General features: G+C 44.4%; 1 protein-coding gene across 9 annotated transcripts in view; it reads left to right on the forward strand.

Annotated features, from left to right (window-relative positions):
- Positions 1-23,787, forward strand: part of FLNB (filamin B) — a 125,403-nt gene that overhangs the window by 38,285 nt on the left and 63,331 nt on the right. For all 9 annotated transcript variants that reach the window (XR_016021307.1, XR_012489718.2, XM_019724157.3 and 6 more), the window contains exons 2-6: positions 10,474-10,722; positions 13,146-13,243; positions 15,492-15,639; positions 22,313-22,431; positions 23,258-23,335. Coding sequence is in view for 7 of the 9 variants with exons in the window: in XM_019724157.3 (XP_019579716.3) it covers positions 10,474-10,722; positions 13,146-13,243; positions 15,492-15,639; positions 22,313-22,431; positions 23,258-23,335 (692 nt within the window). In the remaining 2 variants the exon portion in view is untranslated. The remainder of the gene's footprint in view (positions 1-10,473; positions 10,723-13,145; positions 13,244-15,491; positions 15,640-22,312; positions 22,432-23,257; positions 23,336-23,787) is intronic.

Below are 23,787 nucleotides of genomic sequence, written 5' to 3' on the forward strand. Positions count from 1 at the left end.
CAACCAGATGACTCGGTCTTCTTGCTTTGTAATCATCAGCATCTTCAGCTCCTGCGGCAAGCTGTTGGGAAAGGCAAAGGCCATCTCCTGAGGCGGGGGGCCTGCTTGGCCAGGATGGGGTAGCTGGCTGAGGAATGGGAAGGTGTTTGGATGGCCACTGTGTGACAGCTGAGCCAAACAGGTCGCCAGAAGGACAACACACCAACGTGCAAAGCCTCCATTTATTTATGTTTGTTGATAGGTAACATCGCACATGGTGAAAATCGTATGCAGCGTAAAAAGAGAGACTGGCTCCCTCCTGGTCCTCTCCAACCCCTATTCCCTGTTCCTCTACCTAGAAGCAACTGCACTGTTGAAGAACGGTTTCTTTCCCTTTGAGAGATTGTCTGTGAATATGTGAGTCCAAGTATGTAATTCCCCCAACCACCGCTTTACTCAAAATGCGAACTTACCATATATGTTGCTTTCACCATTTGGTAACACCTGTCAGTTTTCCCACATCAGTGCCTATAGGTCCTGACGAGCAATGTTCTTCAAATGAAAAGTTTCTTAACATATACATTACTATGTTTCTTTCTTTCTGGGGGTGTGTGTCAATTTATTATAAAAGTAACGTATGTAGTTAAAAAGAATTCAAACAACACAGGAGCATGTAATACCCAAAAAAGAAAGCCTGTCTTTTGCTATCACCCCAGGTCTTCCCAGAGACAGCCAGTGAACAGGTTGGTGTGCATGCCTCCAGATCTTTCTGAGCAGATGCAGTCATGCCTTTTCAAAAACAGGATCACATGATCTATACTTTTCTACAAATTGTCCTGTTCCCTTAATGTATCATGGAGGCCTGTTCCTGTTAGAACGAACAAATCTTTCTTATTCTTTTCACAGCGGCCTATTATTCTCTTATCTGAATGTTCTGTAAAGTTGATTTAACCATTTATTCACGGGGAAGAATTTAAGTTGTTTCCCCCATTATATTATAGTAACGAACTGCTTTCATGATTAAAGATCATTTTAGTATCCAAACCTCTCCCCCTCCCCCCCCATTAGACAAAGAAATCATGTTAGGGAACTTTCTTGAATACTTTGTGCTTCAAATTGAATGTATTGACCTTGCATTTAATTTTCTGTCAGCAGTGGCCAGGCCTGGCCTCTGCAAGACGGCTCAGGAATCTGCTGGAGGAGTTGGGGGTGGCCTGCAGATTTTAGCAAACTGCCAGTTCATTCAGCAGCCCACTGAGCAAAGAACATCTTGATTCTATCAGCTTTAATCCTGGGTCCCTGATGGGCTGGTTCTTGTTGTCGTTAGCAGATGGAATGCTTGTCTGCGTTGGAAGGCTGGGTTCTGGGGTCTTGGGCTCTGAGCAGTCTTGATTGAATCTTTCATAGTGCTAACGGGGCACTGTTAGTCACCCAACTTGTGTGGGTGTTTATAATGTTATAGCAATATCACAGTAGTCGTAATATTCCCTACTGACACAGGGGAACCCTCATCAGGCAGAACGCTCCCTGCTTTGCTGCATCTAGTATCTCACAGCAGTTCTATGAGGCGAGTCCAGTTCTGACTCTCATCTTAGAGACGAGATGGAGAGTAGGGTAAAGACCCCCCAGTCCCGGAGCTGTCAGTGGCCGCGCCTGGGAACGGAAGCTGGCTTCTCCGGACGGCAGGCAGGGCCTCTGAACTCTGACTGCCCCATCACTGACTAACTTAGTGTCCCTGACCCTGGGTTACTTGGCTTCCAATTATTTCAGCAGCTGAGCTCCTCTTTGTTTGAGTGGGTTCAGCCCTGCTGGTGCTCTTTATGTGTGGATGTTGGTGTGGAATTCCACCCGTGAGGAGGAGCCTGGTGTCTGGGCTGCGAGTGCCCTGTTGCGATTGGGTACAAGTGTGTCCAGAGGCTTCCTCGTGTAATTGTGCGTGGAAGGTCCAAATATGGGGGTACAGAGTGGAGCCTTCAGCTGAGCTAAAGACCTGGTACAGGGAGGAACTGTCCAATAAGTGTCACTATAGGTGAAGTGGGGAACGTGCCCTGTATCTGTCCTTTGAGAATCCTTTGAGAATTTCCTTTCCTTCAACTTCGTCCACTTTCTGTTGGTAATGGCGAGAGCCAGCAGTTATAAATTATTTGGAATTTCCCCCAGCTTGGTTCCCTTTCAAGACTTTTAAATTGAGAGTTTTACTCCTTTTATGACTTCACAATCTTTGGGCAGGCTGCCATTTCTATAACAGGCGTGTATGAATTGTAACATAAGGTGAGGTGGGGGGAACAATACAAACTGATTTCTCCCCTTTCAAACCTAAGAAGTCACCTCGATCTGATTTTGTAACAAGGCTCAACTTTTAAAGTTTGCAGTGGAAGGGTGAATGCCTATCCTATTCATCATCATTATTATTTTTTAACTTTTAATTATAAAAGGAAATAAAAAAAAAACCACCCTCAGGGAACATGGCCTAGCATGAGCGACAAAAGGCAAAAAGTTTTGTTTTTCCTTTTTCCCTTAAAAGATCTTCAGTGTCTTACCCTGGGCAAGGGAACGCTGGTTTTCATTATAATAATGTTGTCATCTCTTTGTGGAGTGTTTTAAAGCCAATTTAACTGATTTTCTTACTTAAAAGAATAATTTATATTCAGCACAGGGCCTGGCACCCAGTAGGCAGTTAAGAAGTTATTTGTTAGATGAATTGAGCTTTCAAATATAGGAGTGACCCTAATTTCTATTTTCCGGGGAAAACACAGGCTGATAGCTTTGGGCTGAGCTGTCTTCTGCCTTCCCTGATTCCCTGTGCCCAGCAGTGGGGCAGGCACGCCCCCCCCCCCCCCCCAGACAGGGACAGGGTTAGAACCCCCAGTTCGAGGGTGCAGTAGAGGCTGAGTCAGTCATGCTGAGACAAGGGGATGAATGTGACCCAGCTTAGACTCCTGCTTCCACCTCCCAGGCTTTGTACACGACTTTCTGTGCTGTCCATCCACCACGTTTTTCTCCCAGAACCATGGCAGGTTAGGGATTGTGGGAATGATTGGGGTTTTGAAGCCCTGCCTGGGTTCCCCTCCCAAGTACAGCTGCATACTGGCTCAGGGCCCTATGGGTGGGTCCCTTCCCTGTACATAGACTCCTCATCTGTGAAATGGGACTCATGCTGCACTCAACTCATAAAGCCCTCTGACGGAATGTGTAGTCAGAGAACTGGGGGAGGTGAGAGTTTGGGCTCTGGCTAGAGAGATAACTGGGTTTCAATCTAGGCTCTCCTCCATGTCACTTTTGGCAAGTACCTCTACGCACCTCTGTTTTCTCAACTGTAAAATGGGATTAACTGTAAAAGCCACCCTCGAAGTGTTGCCATGAGGGTTATACGGGATGAGGCATATGGCACAGGGCCAGGAAGAGAGCGCTGCTGTTGTATTTTGGTTGTTGATGTAAAGAGGGGAGGCGCTTAGGATTCGTCCCCTCACCGCTTTCCTCCAGGGCTTCTCTGTGGGCTGCACACGCATGTACAGGGTGGACAGTGAACTGGGTTTCAGGTGTGGTGGCCTTGCCACATGACAGACTGAGCCAGAGTCAAAAGGTGACGAGGACCTCCGTTCACAGCCAGCGTTTATTATTTCAGCTGGATGTATTCTCAGAGCAGTTGTGGCTGGAAGCCGCGAACCTTGTGAGCTCCTGCTGGGGTGTGCCCGCAACCCCAGTGGAATCGGGGCTCTTCCACTCCCTGCTCGGGGGCGGGGGTTCCTGGGCCCCTGTCCTCCTAGTCACCCATAGGGACTGTGGTAGCAATGGAATGAGTGCAGGGACTGGTGTCTTTGAGGTCCAAAACCTAGTTAAGAAGGCACTGCTGTGACCATTTTGGAGTATCTTTCCTTTTTCCTTTTTTCTCTAATCTTTTTAAGAAGGTTAGAGTCCTTATTCTAACTTTTTAAGGCTTTCCCAGTAATACTAAGTAGGAAGAGACTAAGTACGAGGACCTTTAATATACCCATCTCATTTAGTCCAATGTAGCTTTGTCTCTGGATGTAAAGTAATTCTCAAAAGTGGCACTGCAAAGAAAGCCCACTGGGTGATGCAAGCGTAACTTTTTTTTTTTTTTTAAGGAGGGTGCAGCTCACCCTCAGGCCCATGTGGGCACTGAACCGGCAAACTTGGTGTTATCAACACAACGCTCTAACCAGCTGAGCTAACCGGCCAGGCACAAACGTAACTTTTGAATAAAGGATGCCTCTTCACCAGAAAATAGGGTGTTGGAAACAGGTAAATCACACCATCATACCATGTGTGAAGCAGTGCACTGGCCGTGAGAGCTATGATCTGAAAGTCCACCACCAACTCTGCTCCAAAATAAAAATCCGGTTTTTATGCAATAGTTTATTCCAATTATTCCAGACAAGAATTGTCCAGCAAGTGAGAGAGAACAGAAGGCAGGGTTGGCAAAGTGGGAAAGTTGAAGTCTGAGGTTGTGCATCAAGAATGTGGAAGGGCCTCCAGTCGACGTCTCAGACCAGGGCTTTGGGACGGTTCACTCCGTTCTGTTGCAGAGCCGGCCCGGCTGCCAACCCCCTGGCTTTCCCCGGGTAGACACTCGCCATCTGTCTGCGCAGTCATCTTCCTCGCTGACCTTCCGTGCCCCACGCCTTGTGCGTGGCAGACACTGGGAATCCGTGTTGGCCGTCTTTCTTGCTGACTCCAGAGAGGACCTCAGAATCTTTCTCAATACACTGTTTTCACCTCACATGCGAACACCATTTGCCACCCGTAGTCTATTGTATCATCTCCTGAAAAATTCCTACCATTAAAAAGGCCTTCAGAATGGACTTTTTATTAACGGAACTCTGACCTAGTGATGTGTAAAAAGTGTTAACTCAAACAGTTCCTTTGTCTTAATGAGTAGTTCCTGAGCAGGAAAAAGAATCGGAAACCCAGCCGACCCCAGTGGCCCCACCCACTCTTATTTTATTGTGGCCTATATTTTACCTCACCGATAGAAACAGGCCTGTGTGACTTCAGGTCTTCAAGTACCAGGACATCCTCTTGTTATAAACTGCTGTAACTAAGAGATTGAAAAACTAGACAGTGGCTTTTTTGGTCTTCAGGTTGGTGGGGCACCCTCTTCTGGGACCCCGGTTCGTCCCATCACCTTGCCGGGCCTCCCTCCTGGGGCAGGTCACGTTATGTAACTGTGATGTCTGCTGCTCTGGCTGGCAGTAGCGGGGAGACGGCTTGGAGGAGGCACACCCACTGCCCAAGGCCCGGAAGTGATGGCGCGCTCCCTTCTGCTCGCTGTTCATTGGCGAGGCAAGCCCACCACCAAACTGTAAGGGAGGCTGGAAGGGTCATCTAGCAGGAAGCCGGGTTCCTGGGAGAAGGGGAGGATGGATTTCAGTGGCCTCAGCCACAGATATCCTTCAGTCATCAGAGAAGTGACTCACCTGGTTCTAACTCTAGGTCTTGTCCTTTGTTGGTTTGAGCCCCGGGAGAAAAGCCCTGAGCAAGGGGAGAGAAGGCAGCCTGGCCCCCTTCATCCTGCCCTGGGACCTGTGGGGCACTTGAGCCAAAGGGTACAGTCCATCCTCTGCTGTGTGAATGGAAGGACTGTCGCATCCCCGGAAATGTGACCCCCATTCAGGGCAGCTGACTGAGACAATCCTCCTCAACGTGGCCTCAGGAATGACTGGCATCTGGGCTGGGTTTTGACTGTGAAACTAAGGAAAGTGGTCAGCGGCCTCCTTTTAGTTCAGGACACTCTCGTTTGGACAACTGAGGCCTCCACTTCGGCCATGGTTTGTTCAGGCTGGGAAAGAAGGCAGGATGGTGAGGAACGGCAAAGCCCACCTGGCCATGGCAGTGAGCGCCGGGTCTGCAAGCTGGGTCCTGGGCCGAGGTGATCTGAGCTCTGCCCTGCGAGGTTAACTTGGGGCAACCCTTCACAGGATGCTGCTGCTGTCACCTCACCCAAGCAATCGGTGCTGACAGGAAACCCCAGTGCAGACGTGCAGGTCAACACCTTCAATGGCTGAGCTTTCACTTTTTCCTCCTGCCTTTGTCCTTTTTGTCTCAAGGTTGATAAAAGCATGTTGAAATCAGCGGTGGCAAAAATACGAGTGGTTGATGAAAACTGACCGTGTGGGGGTCTGAGTGTTGGAGATGTGTTACCTACCACGTTTAGCATTCTGAGTAGCCTATGCTTGTGTTCCAACATTATCTCCAGGGTGGATTGGATCGCTTGGCCAGGATCCGAAGGCTTGCATGGTGGCGCTGAGCCTACACCTGCAGAGCCTACACCCTTAACCTCTCCCCCGGCCTTCCCTTCTGTGCCACAGGCTGTGCTGTCTGCTGGGGCTTCAAAGGTGGCTGCAGTCCAGAGCAATTTAGAATTCTATCTGAAAAGGCTGCATGTGCGTACTTTTTGCATCCCCTTTGCAACAGGCTGCACTGCCTTTCAGAGAGTACTGTAGGTGAGAGGGTATGGAGCTGTGTGTGTGGGAGCTGGTTCTCCCAAACAGACAAGGCTTCAGGCTGTGGGATCAGCGGGGAACAAAATGACCCATTCCTGCCTTTGTAGAACTTACACTGAGCAGAGAAAGCAGACACGATACCAGTGGTTGTTTAAGCATCTAGTTGTAGGTGCACTAAAAGCGGAGGGCACATGGTAGTGAGGGGTGTTGAACAGGGGATCTATTCTAGTTTTGCAGAGTTGGAGGTAGAAGAGGCATTAGCCCAGTCAAGAGAAGGGAGAAGGGAGAAAGTTCCAGGCCAAGTGGACTGTGGCCAAGGATGGAGGGTGAGACTGGGGCAGTGTGAAGCCAGGAAGTCAAGGAGGAACCAGACCCAGCCCATGTGGGCTGCTCTTTGTACCATATTGTCTTTCAGGAAGGTCTGATAAATTATCAGTAGTTCTGTTGTTCCGTTTGGCTGGTGGTTCCTCCCTGTGGGGGGTCTCAGGCCATGTTGGTCTCCTAAACTGCCCAGCCCAGACATGTCCCCCTTCACCTCCCTTACATGTCCTGGGTTCACTGCAGTGTTGTGCCTCAGCCTCGTCTGGGAACCAGGAGAGTAGGGAACCCAAAGGCTCATGACCATTCTGTGAATTGCTTGGCTCAGAGAAGTGACACATTGAACATTTCATCCTCCTGTTAATTCACAAGGTACTTTCTTTCCTTGTGTTTTCTGCTTGCACACAACACTAGTAGCATTTTAGCTTCCGGACTTCTGGTTCCAGGGAACAGTGTTTGGCACATAGCAGGTACCAAAAAGTTAGGTGAATGAAGTAAGGGAGGGGAAGGAGGTACTCTGCACCGGGCATCGTGTTCTACTCATGGCGTCCTCTAACCCACCTACTCCTACCGCAGCCCTGTGAAGTGTGTTCACTGGGATCAATCCCATCTGGTAGAGGAGAAAAATAAGGCCCAGAGAGGGTCGGTGGGTTGTTCAAAGTGACATACCTGGTTGAGCTGCTGACTCCAGGAGCTGTACTTGCAAACAGTACCACACTGTACTGTGCCACACTGCCCCTCAGTGGGTGACAGATAAGAGGGCAGGGAGCAGAGCCTGTAGCAGTCTGTTCCCCAGATGGCCAAGTCAGAGTGCAGAGTATGGTCTTGGTGAATTGTTGTCTGAAACCCGTACGTCTCCTTGATTCCTGCAGTCACGTGGCTTTTTCTGACCCAGTAGTGAGCTGCATTGTGGCCAGTAGATGACCTGCTGTCCTTACCCAGGAGAGCAAAAATGTGAATGGTGTCTACTCAGGCCTTGTGGGCCCCCACACCTACCACCCAGGAGAGAAGGCTGGTATGGTGCACGTAGTAGGTGCACAGATGGTAGAGTAGATGACATGAGTAGAGAGAGCTGAAAGATCACCATCCCCCGTACCTCTGGGGAACTTGTCTACAAAGGTGACGGTTCCAAGATGCTTTTGAAGATGGCCTAAAAATAGCCGGTTTCCACCCCCACAAATGCACCCATTCCAGAATTTTGCTTAACAAGGCCTGGAGAACGGATGTCCTGAAATGACGTGAAAACATTCCATCCTAGAATTTGCAGTAGCTCAAGTTAACTTTCTAGCTTAAAAAAAAAAAAAAAAAAAAAAAGCCTCTGCCCTCACTTCTAAGCAATGCTGGATAATTTTAAGTAGTTCCAGAAGGTGTATGTGGCTTGAGGGTCAGTGTTGTCCAGAGCCAGGACCAGTTATGTGGGGATTGGGATGGGTTGTGATTTGGGGAGGAGAAAAACTTGTGGCCAGATTCCAACCCACAGACAATCTAAACAGATTCTAGGAGGTGGGGCAGACATAACCAGCATTGGCTTATTGTATTCCTGAAAGAGTCTCTCACTAACTCACTGAGGTGGAATCCTGCCTGCCAGGAGAGGCTTCTGGCCGACCTGGCCTTTTCCTCTTTTTACATTTCTGCTCCATGTTTACACTCCATCGCAGAGCACACTCAGGTCTGGAAATGCTGTAATCCTTTGTGATCAGCAGACTTCGGCACCATGATGCTGTGTAGCATTTCAATTTCAAGGCATTGGGAGTCTCCAATTTCATGTGGGTGGGGTTGGGGGAGGCCTTTTGGGCAAGTCGCCATCTTTTTATTGTTCCAAGAGTTCAGTAAAGCATTTGAACCTTCACCTGTCAAAATCACTTGGAGTGAGGATTGCCCTCCCTCCAGCTTCTTAGAATAGCAGAACCAAAGTATCGTTTATCCCAATGAGACTTTAATGGGGGTTTTCCCGTTTGGACACCCACCTTGAATTCATTGGAAACAGAAGTTCTAGGCATTGTATTTTTCATGAATTTGGCTTAGACTTTTACTGGGTAACATTTCTCCTAAAGTCTTTTCGAATAAGACTCATGTCTCATTTTTTTAGACCAACATGTATAAAGCTGGGTAAAAATAGAGCAAACTGGTCTCATGTTTTAATGCATGAAAGAAATCTGCAAGTTTGTATTTGAAAAACATTTAACACTTAAGTTAAACCATTTGATCTTTGCAGACTATGGCTGCCTATGGCTGGATGAGACTTTGGCCTGTTCAGACCACACCCCAGCGGGACACCCCCATTGCCCTGGTTAGCAATAAGCATACACACACCCCCTACTGCTCTTCTCCTTTTAGCTTGAATAAAGGAAACTGGCATGGAAAGTCAGGTGACCTGGAATTTCTTATGATCAGTTGGTAACACTTTAAAGACAACTCATAATAGGACATCTAATCTGAAAAATGCAGTCACGGTCAAGGACTGCCCGCTGGAGAAATAAATGTATGGTCTGGTGGGATGAATTCCTTGCATACCTGAGTTCTGAGCAGGGTCCATGTTTTATGCAGATTATGGACCACAGGACTTCAGAAGCAGAGCAGGTTTCGTGATCACACAACCTGTGCAGCTATACAGGGACCCATGCTGAGAAGGGGCTGTGCTTGGTTTAGTAACGCTCTGCTCTTGCCATCTTGAACTTCTTAATACTTTTTGGACGAGGAGTCCTGCATCTTCATTGGTCATTGGGCCCATGAGTTAGTGTAGAAAGTCCTGCTTAAAAGCTATTATTTTTACAATTCATTACGTGGACTATCCCAGAGCACCTTAACTTTGAATGAGGGGTGCTCGATTTTAGTTTGTCTTACCAGCCAGTTCATGATAATCTTTACTCTGTCCAGGTTTACATGATCAAGTGTATTGTGATTGAATTGGCAACCATAAAATTACCTTTGGTTTATGTGGTTTTGGTTATGGCCTTTTAAGAGGTCTTTTGTTGTGAGAGACTATAACAGTAAACAGGTTAATTTAAAAAGAAACAAAGCCCCCACCCTTTCAGTTTTGAGTGGCATGCCATTTACGCCTTGTCCGCATGTGTGTATATTTTTCATGTGGTTGGGTTTCCTATAACGTGCAGTTTGGCGTAAGAGTATGCGGTGGGTGGGTGGGACAGGTGAGAGGAGCTCCAAGAAAAAGAAGGCTCAGGTTCTGCCCAGCAGATGCTCACAGCCCTGGAGTTGGGAGTGGGGGGCTGAGGAGTGAATGGTCCTTGTTTTGAGAGGACCCTGGCATAGTCACACATAGGCTGGTGGGAGCACACCACCAAACCATCAAATCTGGCCTTTGAATGAAGAGTCAGGATTTGTGTCACAGGAGGATGGAGTGAAAGGGCTTCCCACCAAAGGGAACATAAAACACTTTAATATTTTTAAAAACATTTTTATTATGGAAAGTTTCAAATATAAAAATACAGCAGTAGAGACAGTAGCGAAATGCATCCTTAGGTACCCATGATCCAATGCCACCAGCTTACAACAAGATGGGAAAAACGTCTTGTTTTACCCATTCCCGTCCTCAAGTATGTGAAGCCAACTCCAGCCTTGCAGCCTTTCACTCTTTGAATTGTTCAGTATGGTTCTCTAACACGAGGGCTTCACCTACTTTTTCACAAAGAGCATGGGTCACGCTTACTTGTGCCACCCAGAGGAATGACCACACCTGTGCCTCTCTTCCCAGACAGCAAAGCCATTGTGGATGGGAACCTGAAGCTCATCTTGGGCCTGGTCTGGACGCTGATCCTGCACTACTCCATCTCCATGCCCGTGTGGGAGGACGAAGGGGACGACGATGCCAAGAAGCAGACGCCAAAGCAGAGGCTGCTGGGATGGATTCAGAACAAGATCCCCTACTTGCCCATCACCAACTTTAATCAGAACTGGCAAGATGGCAAAGCCCTGGGAGCCCTGGTCGACAGCTGTGCTCCAGGTAAGCGCCGTGGCTGCCTGAGCCATCTCTTCAGGGCGAGGGTATGTGGGCTGGAAACCTCTTGGTTTTTCAACGGGAAAGCGAGGTTTGCTGTGATTGCTGTATTTCTCCTGGTTTTAGCCCATTGTAAGATACCTAAAGGAACTAAAAGTGGTTCCGTTTACCTTTCCAATGGCAGGTCTTGTAGGTGTATCCATTCATTTGTTTGAGCACTGGATTCAGTTATTTATTCAAATTTCCAGTGAAGGCCTTAATGCTTGGAGCAGGCCTTGGGTTTAGCTTCAAGACTCAAGTCCTGTTTCTTCCCACAGTTGGTGCCTAGTTTCCCGCTGGCTTTGGCAAAAACATGTGACCCTGTTAGGTGGCTTGGCATGAAAATCTAAAAACTTCCATTGAGTGGAAAGTACCCATTTTTATCAACCACTGGGTTGACTATATATGGTTTTCTCCACCCTTCTCTCTGTGTTGCTGTGAAATAGCGCTTGGTCAGGATCCAGTTGGAGGCCTTTCCTCCCTTTTCTGAGTGGGTGAGCGTACCCCAAGGCTGTAATTATCCTCATGTAGGGTTTAGATTGATGGGTAGTATTTGCTGGTACACACTCAATAGAAAAACCAGAGCCTGTGTTTATATGTACCCCCCAGAATTGTTTTGAAGTAAAAAACTCTAAAAACCCTATTTTCCATTTACTGAGCGCTCTGTATGTGCTGGGCACATTAGTATGTAGTGAGCTGGTGGTTCTCCACGCAGATCTCGCTCGTGTCAGTCGGACAGGGAAGGAGGGCTGACTCCAAGCCTCATTCTTCCTTGAGAGTCTAGTGTCATCCAGAAGTCAGTCACAGCTCAGCAGTAGTTCATTTCTCAGTGTCCTCGTCCTTGCTTCCATCTAGTGACACATTGTAGGACGCCTATTTCCAGTGTAAACCTGGGAAGTTCTGCTCCAGTCCTGTGTTTCTTGTGCTTACAAAGGTTTTAAAGATAATGTTAGGGTTTGGCCTTTGAGCAACTGGATTTTTTAATTATACAGGATACTAGTCCAGTCTTTTTAGATATATCCAGGGATGGGATTGTGATATTGTGACTTAAAATGAGAAACATATATTTGGTTTTCATCCCCTTTCCTGGCCCTGAGCTCCTAAAACCCTTGGAATTTCCTTAAGTGGTAAAAGCTGTGATAATGGTCTTTCAACCACTCCTGAGTTTATGCTAATGGGGTGACTTTTGGAAAAGCCCCTAAGGATGGGGGCTGGTTTTTGTCCAGAGGAACCATCCAATGATTAGAGGGCTGGCACTTGCAGCTCTGTCCTCTGACTTCCAGGAAGGGAAGAAAAGGCCTGGAGGTTGAGCTAATCATGAATGGTCAGTGATTTAATCAATCCTGCTTATGGAGTGAAGCTTCCACAAACATCCCTGAACTAGGGGGTTTAGAGGGCTTCCAGGTTGGTGAGTACATGGAGGTCCTGAAGGGTGGCACGCTCAGAGAGGGCACGGATGCTCCTGGTCCCGTCTCCTACCTCGCTCCGTGCATCTCTTCCATCTTACTCATCCTGAGCCTGTATCCTTTTATAATCGGATAATCTAGTCAATAAACTGCTTGCATGATTTCTGTGAACCATTCTGGTGAATGATCAAACCTGAGGAAGGAGTTGTGGGTTTGTAGCCGGTCAGTCAGAAACCCAGGTGACAACCTGGACTTCAGATTGATGTCTGAAGTGGAGAGGGGGTGCAGTCGTAGGGTACTGAGCTGTAACTTTCAGGGTCTGATGCTATCTCCTGCTAGATAGTGTCAGAATCGAGTTAAATCGTAGGACACCCAGCTGGTGTCATCCCCCCACATTTGGTGCCCAGGGTACATAAGTGCGAATGTGGAAGGTCAAAAAAAATCTCTCCTGCGAAAAGGTACCAGGCCCAGATGGTTTTACAGACTGTTTATTTATACCATACTATTACGAAATGGATTCTCCTTATGCGACTACAAGAAGATAACATCCTGGAGGATAGTCTCAGCCATGACAGAGTAGTTCTACCCTTGCATGCGCATATCCATGATACAGATAGATGTTCCTTGATTTACAGTGGGATGATGTCCTGATAAACTCATTGTCAGCTGAAAATATTGTAATTTGAAAAAGCGTTTAGTCCACCTACCTTACCAAACATCACAGCTTAGCCTACCTTAGCCTAACCTACCTTAAATATGCTCAGGACACTAACATTAACCTACAGTTGGGCAAAATCATCTTAATGCTGTAGCCCAGCCATCACGAGAGTATTGCACTTCGTATTGAGAGCCTGGGAATAGATCCAAATTCAAAAAGAGGAGCACAGTTTCTGTCGAGTGGTGTCTTGCTTTTTCACCATTGTAAAGTCCAGAAAATTCTTCAGTCAGCTAATGCTAACAGCATCTTTTGTGTTATGTTAACAGGTCTGTGCCCAGACTGGGAATCCTGGGATCCACGAAAGCCTGTGGATAATGCACGAGAAGCCATGCAGCAGGCAGACGACTGGCTGGGTGTCCCACAGGTATGTATACGAGCATGTCACGTCCCACAAGGCGGTTTCCACCTTCCAGCTTGTTCCAGGACTCTGTGGGTCCTGCAGGCAGTCTGGCCTTCAAAGAGCATTGTTCATGGCATGCCCCCAGCTTCCTCAGCTTACCCATAATAATAGGTTCTCATTGATTTAAGTGATTGTGGGTCATCCAGAAATCTTCACTCTTTGTCCCATGCTGCAAATTTCCTAGTATTTCTGCTCCAAAAATCTCAAAGCCTATCTTTGGGCATCAGACTGCAAATGAAGACTAGAATGATTAAGGTGAGCCATAAGAAATTGCCAACATTTGACCACTTTTTAGTTTAAAAAATATTTTTGACTCAATATCTTAGGGAAAGTCACAGGGCTTAGAATGTTTTAAAAAAACTTAAACCAGGATAACCTATAATGACTGAGAATTGTGGAAGAATTTGTAATGCCAATAATCCTATCACAGACATATAACAAGAGAACTTGGAAATTTAGTAAGTCTTGGCTACCATCTGCAGTAGCCACATTGCTTTAGTTGAGGCCTACGCCCTTCCACGGAGTCTAAAAATGCTCCTCCTGACGATTAAACACCATGACTCCCACATTCAAAACCCTGGTCAAGAAAAGGGTCGGTCAGTGCCATGGGAATGGATGACCTGACTGACCACAGGCTCCATTAAGGTGTAAAGTTGCTGTTCAGAGCCAAGTTCAGTGCAGTTTGGAATAGGATTCCTTGGACGGTAGAAAAACTTGCTATATTCCTTGGGTTTGGTTTTGGCATCATGTCTCTGCTTCATGGCCTGTTTCTTGGCTCTTCCATCTTCAGGAAGTGGTGTGGTATGTTTTTCATCTGTTAAACCTAAAACCATCTCCTTTTGACGTTCATGTGACCTTGGCAGTCGAATTGTTGAAGGAGCTGCCTGGAAGAAAAGCCAAGTCCGCTCACATCCTACACGTTACGGAGCGTGTTGAAGGCAACTTACAAACCCAGAGAGCCACTTTGTTGTGATAGGCCAGTAATCACCAGAATGTGTACTGGTGTGTTTTGTTGTTGTTTTGTTTTACTTTTTTTCTTTACCGTGGGATGAGGGACACTGGGTCCATATGTCCCTCTGCATTTGCTTAACTTGGTTTATGAGACAGAGTCTTCTGTTTGTCTCAGGAGGTATGGCTTACCTCTTGTTGGGGCGGGAGGAATTTTTGTGCTGTTAGGGCTGGGTCAGGTGGTAGAACGAAGGCTATGATGCCTTCTGAGAGGCCCCCGATCCAGCTTGGGTGGTAAAGAACTTGACTGATATTCTTGCTCCTAGGCTGAATATCAGGAGAAATTCACCCCCTGCCTATTTTCTCAAGGCTCCTAATGTATTGAGACTGCTTAGCTCTGGCTGCCATAACAAAATACTATAGACTGAGTGGCTTAAACAACAGACATTTATTTCTCAGTTCTGGAGGCTGGAAGTCCAAGATCAAGGAGCCAGCCGATTCAGTTTTTGGTGAGGGCTCTCTTTCTGGCTTGGGGGACGGACGGAGGGAGGGAGAGCAAGAGAAAGGGAGAGAGAGAACCGTGAGCAGGCAAACACACACATTCTGGCCTTCCTTTTCTTACACCCGCACTAGTCGTATCACGGGGGCTTCACCCTCATGACCCCATCTAAACCTGCCCACCTGCTAAGGGCCCCACCTCCAAATACATTGGAGGTTAGGGCTTCAGCATGTGAATTTGGGGAGGGCACAAAACCTTAGTCTATAAGACCACATATCGAATATGTGACCATGTCATCTTCTTGTTTTTATTTTAATTTTTTGATTAGTAGCTGAGTTAGCAGAAATACAGGCAATGGATAGATGAGCAAAGGAAAAAGGCCAGTTTTTGTGCTTTTTAAAATAATATGCTCTCAGCCCATGTGTACTTTTTCTTTATCCTCCACATTTTGTGTAGCTTATCCCTTCTGGAAAGTTTGACCAGGGAAGTGAGTAGGCATTTTTTGCTGGCAGGGTGGGCATGCACCTCTGGAAATTACATACAGAATTGTCTGGAGAGGGTCCTCAGCTTCCAAAGGGAGTGGTGACACCTCTAAAAGGTTAAAAGCACTGGTCTTGGCATGTTCCTTTAATGTAATTTCACCTAATTAAGAAGCTGACTCAATGTCTTAGTATTTATGGTGTTTGGTTTAAGAGACATTTGCAAAAACTTGAGTAGTTGCAAAGTGATGTGTTCTGGCACTCATTTACCTTGTCATTTTTCTAGGTCATCACCCCTGAAGAAATTATTCACCCGGATGTGGATGAGCACTCTGTAATGACTTACCTGTCTCAGTTCCCCAAAGCCAAGCTCAAGCCAGGGGCTCCTCTTAAACCCAAACTCAACCCCAAGAAAGCCAGGGCCTATGGCAGAGGTAAGCACTGGTCATGTTGGATTGGAGGTTTGCCCTCTGGTCTTAGAGATTATTATGTGGCTGCAGGAAAAGGTTCTCAAAATGTAGAATGTGCAGGCGTAATCCTTGAAGTCACCACAGGTCTCCTTTGTCAGATGTTTTGTTTTTTACCTAAAGGTCCATTTATTTATTTATGACCATCTTCTGCCTTGTGACTCGAGGCTTTCAGAAATCCTGCAGCTTTAATGTGATGGAAACCGACGGGTTTGTTGCTCTGTGATTTTAGTGGCACTAACCTTGTGATGAAGAAAGCACTGTGGTTCCCATTTTTCAGATGAAGAATCAGAGGCGTGGTCCCCTGGGGCTGGGGGCGGGGGGCAGGGGCCTGGGTCATCTGGCTGCTGATTCATTTTTCCTTTGGTTATGCTAAAGCTGCCTCAGATTTCCAGATGGTGTGGGAGCTATTGATAACCCCTGGCAGACACTTCCTCGCTAAGACATCCTGTTTATGCCGCTGCCAGGAGTGTTCTGTTCAGAACAGAACTGTGGTAGGTTGAAGGCATTTCAAGGCATTTGGGGTTCTGGTTGGCACCTGACTTCCAGCACACTTGTTTTTTAAGGAGAGCAGTGCATTTCAGCAGTGTGATTTCTGGTCAAGATCAGCATAGCGAGATACAACGTATTCCCTTTCTATAGGAGTACATTATATTTCTTAATTTTCATGACAACTGGGATAACATTTAGACACACCAAATAACTTCCATATTCTCTCCTAGAATCTACAGTTCTTACCATTGTAACGTAATAGTTTTCTCTCATCCTTTGTGTGTGTGCATGGTGGGTGGGGGTGGGAGAGAGAGAGATTGTTGAACTATTTGAAAATACATTTTAGGCATGGTGACATTTTACTCCTGCCTATATCAGCAAGCCTGTCCTAAGAATAGGACATTCTCTTAAGTAACTATAATATTCATCATCACACATAAGAAAATTGACAATAATTTCATATCAATTAATATCTAGTTTTGTTTTCAAATTTTTTTATTGTCCTAAAATTGTCTTTTATAGGTTTTATTATTTTACAAATCAAGATCTGATTATGATTCGCTTATTACATTTATTATTTGTCTTTAGACTTTTTAAATCTAGAATAATTTTCCCCAACTTTTTTTTTAAATGACATTGACTTTCTGGAGAGTCCATCCCACTTGTCTTGTGGGATGTCCCAGACACTCATTCCTTTTGAAGATAGCATTGCCCTACTTGGCGTCAGCTTAGGCTTAAGATGACACCAACCAGGGCTGTGGTGCTGACTGTGTGTTTCTCACCCTCAGTGGCCAGGTCCTTCTCATCTGTCCCTTTATCATGATTTAGACTGGAAGACAGGCTGATAGTCCTGGAACAAACCTACTTGCCATTAGAGGTTCTATGGCAATGAGCTGGGGTCTGTGCAATCTTTTGTGTTATAAAGGGACTGGGGACTTTGTTTGAAGCCCTGCCCCCATGTGCTGTCACTCCAAGGTCAGCATGTCCAAGCTTTAAAAGTGTTTTCTCTAAGCCATGCGGAGGTGGTGGCTGGAATCTCTGATTTTAAACATTATGCTTCCTAAATGCAAAAATCCTGCAAACAGTCAAATCTCTTGTCAACAAAATTGGTCAAATGGATTGACTCTAATTAAGGCATAATAAAATGCTTGTTTGCAATAACCTTATCACTGGTTGTCCAGTTCCCCCATTGTTAATGTGAAATGGTTTCCTTTCATGGTGCTATTTTCTAAAAAACTGACGACTAGTAACAGTGCAGGGATGTGGCTAGTCATTGCCATTTCCTTCATCTGCCTCTTTGTAAGTGTTACATACTTGGGGAGCAAACATACCTTGAAAAAAAATGTATATGTGTATGTACACATATATACACACACACATATATATGTATGTGTACACACACGCACACACACAGTGGGGCCTTAAGATATTACTTGTCTCATGATAAGACAAAGGGCAGGGACAGTTTGTTCTCTTTCCTACATGGCCATATTGCTTCATTTCTGCCATCTGAACCAGGGAATGTTTCATTTTATCTTTTGGATGTTGACTAGATTACAGTTACCAGCTGGTTAGCCCTTGCAGAGACAGTCACTGAGCCCTGACTTGCTTTGTTCCATTAGGTTGAAAGTAGAGAGGGCTGGGCTGAGGTGAGCCTACAGCCCCAAATGGATCTTTGTGGGGGTCTCCCCTGCAGGGTTGGGCAGATTGAAAGCGTGTATCTATGAGCTAAGCAGGAAACTTTTCCCAAATCGATGTTCTGTATGAAGCATTCACTACACAGCAAGACGTAAGCACTCTTAGCTAGGAGTGACGGTAGGGAATGGTTGTCTGTACACGGTAAGCACAGCTCCCAGCGAGTTTACAGAGTGTGGATGTGGTTCAGCCTCCTGACCAACCATGGTTAGCCAGGTCTTGGATAAGCTGCAGAATTCGTTGTTTAAGGCTGTTGGAGTCAGATGGAGTGGGTGTTTATGAATATATTATACATGCATGTTTACATCTAGTCGTTAAATGATGTGATCATTTTGTAAATTTTAAGCAAAAGAAAAATGTAGAAAATAAAACCCGAAAGCCTGTCTCCCAACTGCTAATCTCGTTTCTTCCTTCAGTCTGAGGTAATCCTTTCCAGCCCTTTTCTATTCTATTCTATTCTTTTTCTATTTATAGTTGGAAATGAATTCCAACTATGTATTTTCTTCAATTTGGATTTCTTACCTGTGTGAACATTATCTTATGATATAACAATCTACCACCGATTTTCCTAAACCTAAATTATTTATTGAAAAACTAACGCAAGCCCAGAGTATAGTAACAAATAGTTCAGTATCTTCAACAGACTGATAGCAAAGAAAGGAAGAAATGGAGAGAAACCTAGACATTAAATGTGACTTAAGGGACCTAGCAACCAATGGTAGTATATAAACCTTTTTTGGATCCTATTTAAACAAACTATTAAAAGAAATTCATGACACTAATAAGATAATTGGAAATTTGAACACTGACTAAATATTTGATCATATTAAGGAATTATTGTTAGTTTTTTTGATGGGAAATTTTTTTTGATGTGGATATTCTAAAAATGACTTTTAAAGATGCATAACAAATGTTTATGGGTAGAAAATACGAGGACTAGGATTTGTATCAAAATAATACAGGAGGAGGGAAGCAGTGGGAGTGAAGGTGTGAAACAAGTTTATTCCAGGGGTGCAAGGCTGGCTCACTATTAGAAAATCAGTCAGCATAACCTACTATATTTAACAGGCTGAAGAAAGAATATCACATGATCCTATCAGTTGATACAGGAAAAGTATTTGATAAAATTCAACAGCCATCCATGATAAGAACTCAGAAAAAGAGGACTAGAGGGGAACTTTCTCAATTTGATGCACAGTAGCTACCACAAAAAACGTATAGTATAATTAATGGTGAAAGACATAAGAAATAAAACTGTTCCTATTTGCAGATGATATGATTGTTTATGTAGAAAATACTCAAAGTATCTCTAAAACAAACAAAAAGCTTAAATAAGTGAGTTCAGCAAGATCTCAAGATATAAGATCAACGTACAAACATCAATTGTATTTCTGTCTACTAGAATTAACAAAAGGACACCAAACTTAAAAATACCATACCATTTAACTTGCTAAAAAGAAAAAAATTGAGAAATAGATGTAAATGTAATAAAATACATACAGAATCTACATGTTGAAAACTACAAAAAACACTAATTAATAAATCAAAGAAGACTTAAATAAATGGAGAAACATACTGTTTTCATGTTGAAAAAGTTAGAGTAAAGATGTCAGTTCTCCCCAAATTGTCCATAAGTTTAACACGATTGCTATCAAAAATCCCAGCAGGATTTTTTTGTAGATACAGAAAAGATTATTTCAAATTGTAGATGGAAAAGCAAAGGAACTACATACAGCAGGGAAAGCAATTTTGAAAAAGAAGAATAATGCGGGAGGAATAAGTCTAGCTGACTTCAAGACTTATGATAAAACTACACAAATCAAGACTGTGATATTGGCAGAAGGATAAACACATAGATCAGTAGAACAGAATGCAGAACCCAGAAAGAGATCCGTACAGACATGCACACGTGATGCTTGACAAAGGTGTGAAAGCAATTCAGTGGAGAAAAAGAGTCTTTTCAACACATGGTTCCAGAGTCATTGGAAATCCACAGGCAAACAACAACAACAACAACAAAAAACCGCTCAGTCTATGTCTCACACTTTACATAAAAAATAACTCAAAATCAATCACAGACTTATGTGTAAAACTATATAACTATAAAACTTTCAGAAAAAAAACCAGAAGAGAATCTTTGGGACCTAGGACAAGGCCAAGAGTTCTTAGACTGATCTATCTATAAAAGAAACCAACGGTAACTTGGACTTCAGGTCAAAGTTAAAACTTTAAAAACGCAGCAAGTGTAAGAAGTCTGTGTCTCGAAGTCTTGGCAGGCGCACGAGGATTGGACTGTACCTGCTACTGCGGAATTTCTCGGTGAAGGGTGCAGCCCTGATCACCCCACTCTCCTGCAGAACAAGCTCCTGAGTCGTCCACCTTACAGGCCACCTGGACAGACAGCATCTCAGATAGAACTCAAAATGCTGCTGAGATGATGGGCCTGGGGACAGGATTTTACTTTTAAAAACTTTAAAAAAGTTTTTGCAGTTAAGGGAATGAAAAGATAAGCTAAAGATGGGGAGAAAACATTTGGAAACCACATATTCAACAAAACACTAGTACCCAGAATATATTAAGGAACCTGAAAACTCAGTAATTAAAAACAAACAAAAAAAGTAACCGAACTAGCCAATTAGAAAATGGGCAAAGGACATGAGCAAACATTGAACTGAAGAAGCTATACAAATGGCAAAGGAGTCATGAAAAGTTGTTCAGTGTCATTGGCTGTAAGAGAAATGGAAATTAAACCCACTATATACCTATCAGAATGGCTCAAGTAGAAAATAATGATAGCAAAATGCTGCCAAGGATGCAGAGAAACTGGATCTGTGTCTCTCATACCATATTTTGCGGTGTATAATGCACACCCATGTGTTGGGCCCAAACTTTCAGGGAAAAAAAAAATCTTTCATTTTAATTTTTTAATTCAGATTTTTATTTGTTTACATTTAGATACTTTGTTTTGTATTATAAAGGAATTTTAGCATTTATTTTTTAAACATGTTGTGGTACAAGAAATTTTATGTAACCAATAATTACAAAACACAAGAAAAGATACAAGGTACAAGAAATTTTATGTACCAGTAACACAGTTACGATATTTACGGGTGTCATAGAAGGCCAAAAGCTCTTCGTTCGTTGTGGTAAGTTCAACAAAACCAATTATTGTATTCCAGGGTATTATTTTGCATACAATTATCATTATTGATTTCTAGAATTACACTTTTGACTCATAAGCATAAATAAAATAATTAAAACATTTATATAGATACAGAATTAGTACTACCCATGTATAATGCACATCCTTATTTTTCCCTCACAGATTTGGGCCAAAAGTGCACGTTATACATGGAAAAATATGGTACATTGCTGGTGGGACTGTAAAATGGTACAGCCACTCTGGAATACAGTTTGGCAGTTCTTAAAAAGAACTGAACATGGAACTACCATACAATCCAGCAATTGCACTCTTTGACGTGTATCCCTGAGAAATGAAACAATGTTCACACACAAACCTGTACACGAATGTTTCTAGCAGCTTTATCAGTAATAGGCAGCTGGAAACAACCCAGATGTCCTGTGATGGGTAAATGGTGAAATGAACTGTGGTACATTCATATCATGGAATATTAACTCAGCAATGAAAAGAATAAACTATTGATACAGGCAACAACTTATGCGACTCCACAGAGAATTATACTAGTGGGAAAGATAATTTTTAAATGTTACATAATGTATGATTCCATTTATGTTACATTCTAGAAGTGATAAAATTATGGAGCTGAATAACAAATTAGTGGTTGCTGGGGTAAGAAAAGGGTGAAATGGGAGGGGAATGGGTGTGGCTCTAAAAGGGCAACGCGAGGGATCCCCATGGGAATGGAAATGTTCTGTTTTACAGTGTCAAGGTCAGTGCCCTGTGATACTATACTAGAGTGTTATATTATGTAACCATTTGGGGAGCTAGATAAAGGGTATTATGTCTTACACGTGCATGTAAATCTATCTCTAATTTGCTCAACCATCTCAAAAAGTTTAATTTAAATAAAAATAACATTTCAATGCAATTTTTCAACATTTTGAGAAATACAAAATGGTCTTCAATGAAAAATGAGGCATTTTCCCCACACCTAATTCAGTCCTCCTGCCCCCATAGCACCTCCCTCAATGCCAGCTGCACTGCTAGTTACCACTTCATTTTTCATAATTGTGTAGATTTCTGACTGAATTGCCCTGAATATTGCAGAATAGGATGTTGCTTAAATAACAAGGACAAAATTAGGGCTTCTGACCCACTTGATTATTCTTTTCATGGCAGTTTGCCCCATCTCCCACGTGGTAGATACAGAGCTGGGTCCCATCTCTTAGTTTCCTGAGGGAGACGCGGGGAGTGATGGCCTGTATCAGGGCCTGGCCCAGCTTGTAATGTACTTGTGTAAACCTGTCACAGGAATCGAGCCCACTGGAAACATGGTGAAGCAGCCGGCCAAGTTCACCGTGGACACCATCAGCGCTGGGCAAGGAGACGTGATGGTGTTTATCGAGGACCCAGAAGGGAACAAAGAGGAGGTGTGTGGGAAGGTGCTGCCTGCCCTGTCAGCATCCCAGGGGGCTTTGGAGCTTGTAACAGGGCCAGGGACGGTGCCTCCATTTTCCTCATTACAGCTCATAACAAAAACTATTTTATCGAAAGGATTCTGAGGCTTAACAGTGGTTACATTAACTTGCCTAAGGGCTGTGTCTTGAAAACTAATGTAAAGTGATACTCACGAATACAGTGTTTAATAAAATAGAGGATACTTTGAATTTAGCACAGGCCTCGTTAGTTGAGGTTTTAGATACTGAAGGCTAGAATAATAACAATACAATACAGTAACTGTGCTGATGTCCTACGGTCTTGCCACCCTGACCAGCCTTTGATTCTTCCCTCAGGGCTTTACACAGACTGTTCCTTTTGTCTACTTATCTTCTTAAGACTGTATTTTATTCCAAGTGCTTAGCACCATCTGAAATTCTAAGTTTACTGGCATTGTGTCCATTTCCCCCACTGGGGCACAGGTGCTGCCTGATTTGTTTTAGTTTTGGTACCTAACACTGGGCTAAGCATTTCATAAACTCTTAACTACTGGACCAAAAAAGGTTAAGTGTCTTGCTTCATAGTCTCTCTTGTCTAGAGAATTCTAGCCTTGAGACCGTGGAGAGTCCTGACTTGCTTATACCTTTGTGCTACATGATTTTGCTTCTGTGACTTGTGGCTGCTTCTCGCCTGGGGTCTCCTGCAGGAAATAGCCGGGACAGGTGTCTGACCTGGCAGCTCACTGCAGGCCCTTGGCTGGCACAGCACTTTCCTTCACACCCAGTGCCTTCTCTAACTGTTTTGTATCTTCCATCCTAGGCACAAGTGACCCCTGACAGTGACAAGAACAAGACATACTCTGTGGAATATCTGCCCAAGGTCACCGGGCTGCACAAAGTAAGAGGAGGTGTCATGGTTTGCTTGCACTGCCTGTCTGGGCTTGCTTTGATATGAAAGGATACCTTAGGAACAAGAGTGATTTTCTTAAATTAACTTCTGATTTTCCTCTCTGAGTATAAAAGTATTCCTGCACACTTTAGAAAATTTCGGGCCCCCGTGAACCAGACTTGAAACAGTAGCTAATACATCTAGGTTGGTCACCCTCCACTAAGGTTTCTGGACTGTCATAGATTTTTCCGACTCCGTCTAGGTAATGAATGGTGATAGCCATGTGCATGGAGTAGAGCTGCTCAGCTCTGAACCCTTTGTCTTGGATGCTACCTAAGCAGTCCCTTCCAGGTGCTCCAGAGGGTCTGTTTGCATTGAAGCCTGAGGGCGGAGAAGGCCAGTGGACCCTAGTGGAAGCCAATGGCCCAGTCATGCCTCTGGGAATTGGTGGGGATCCACCC

Source organism: Rhinolophus sinicus, chromosome 5 (genome assembly GCF_057876585.1).
Source record: "Rhinolophus sinicus isolate RSI-liver-muscle chromosome 5, RSI-T2T, whole genome shotgun sequence".
NCBI lineage: Eukaryota > Metazoa > Chordata > Mammalia > Chiroptera > Rhinolophidae > Rhinolophus > Rhinolophus sinicus.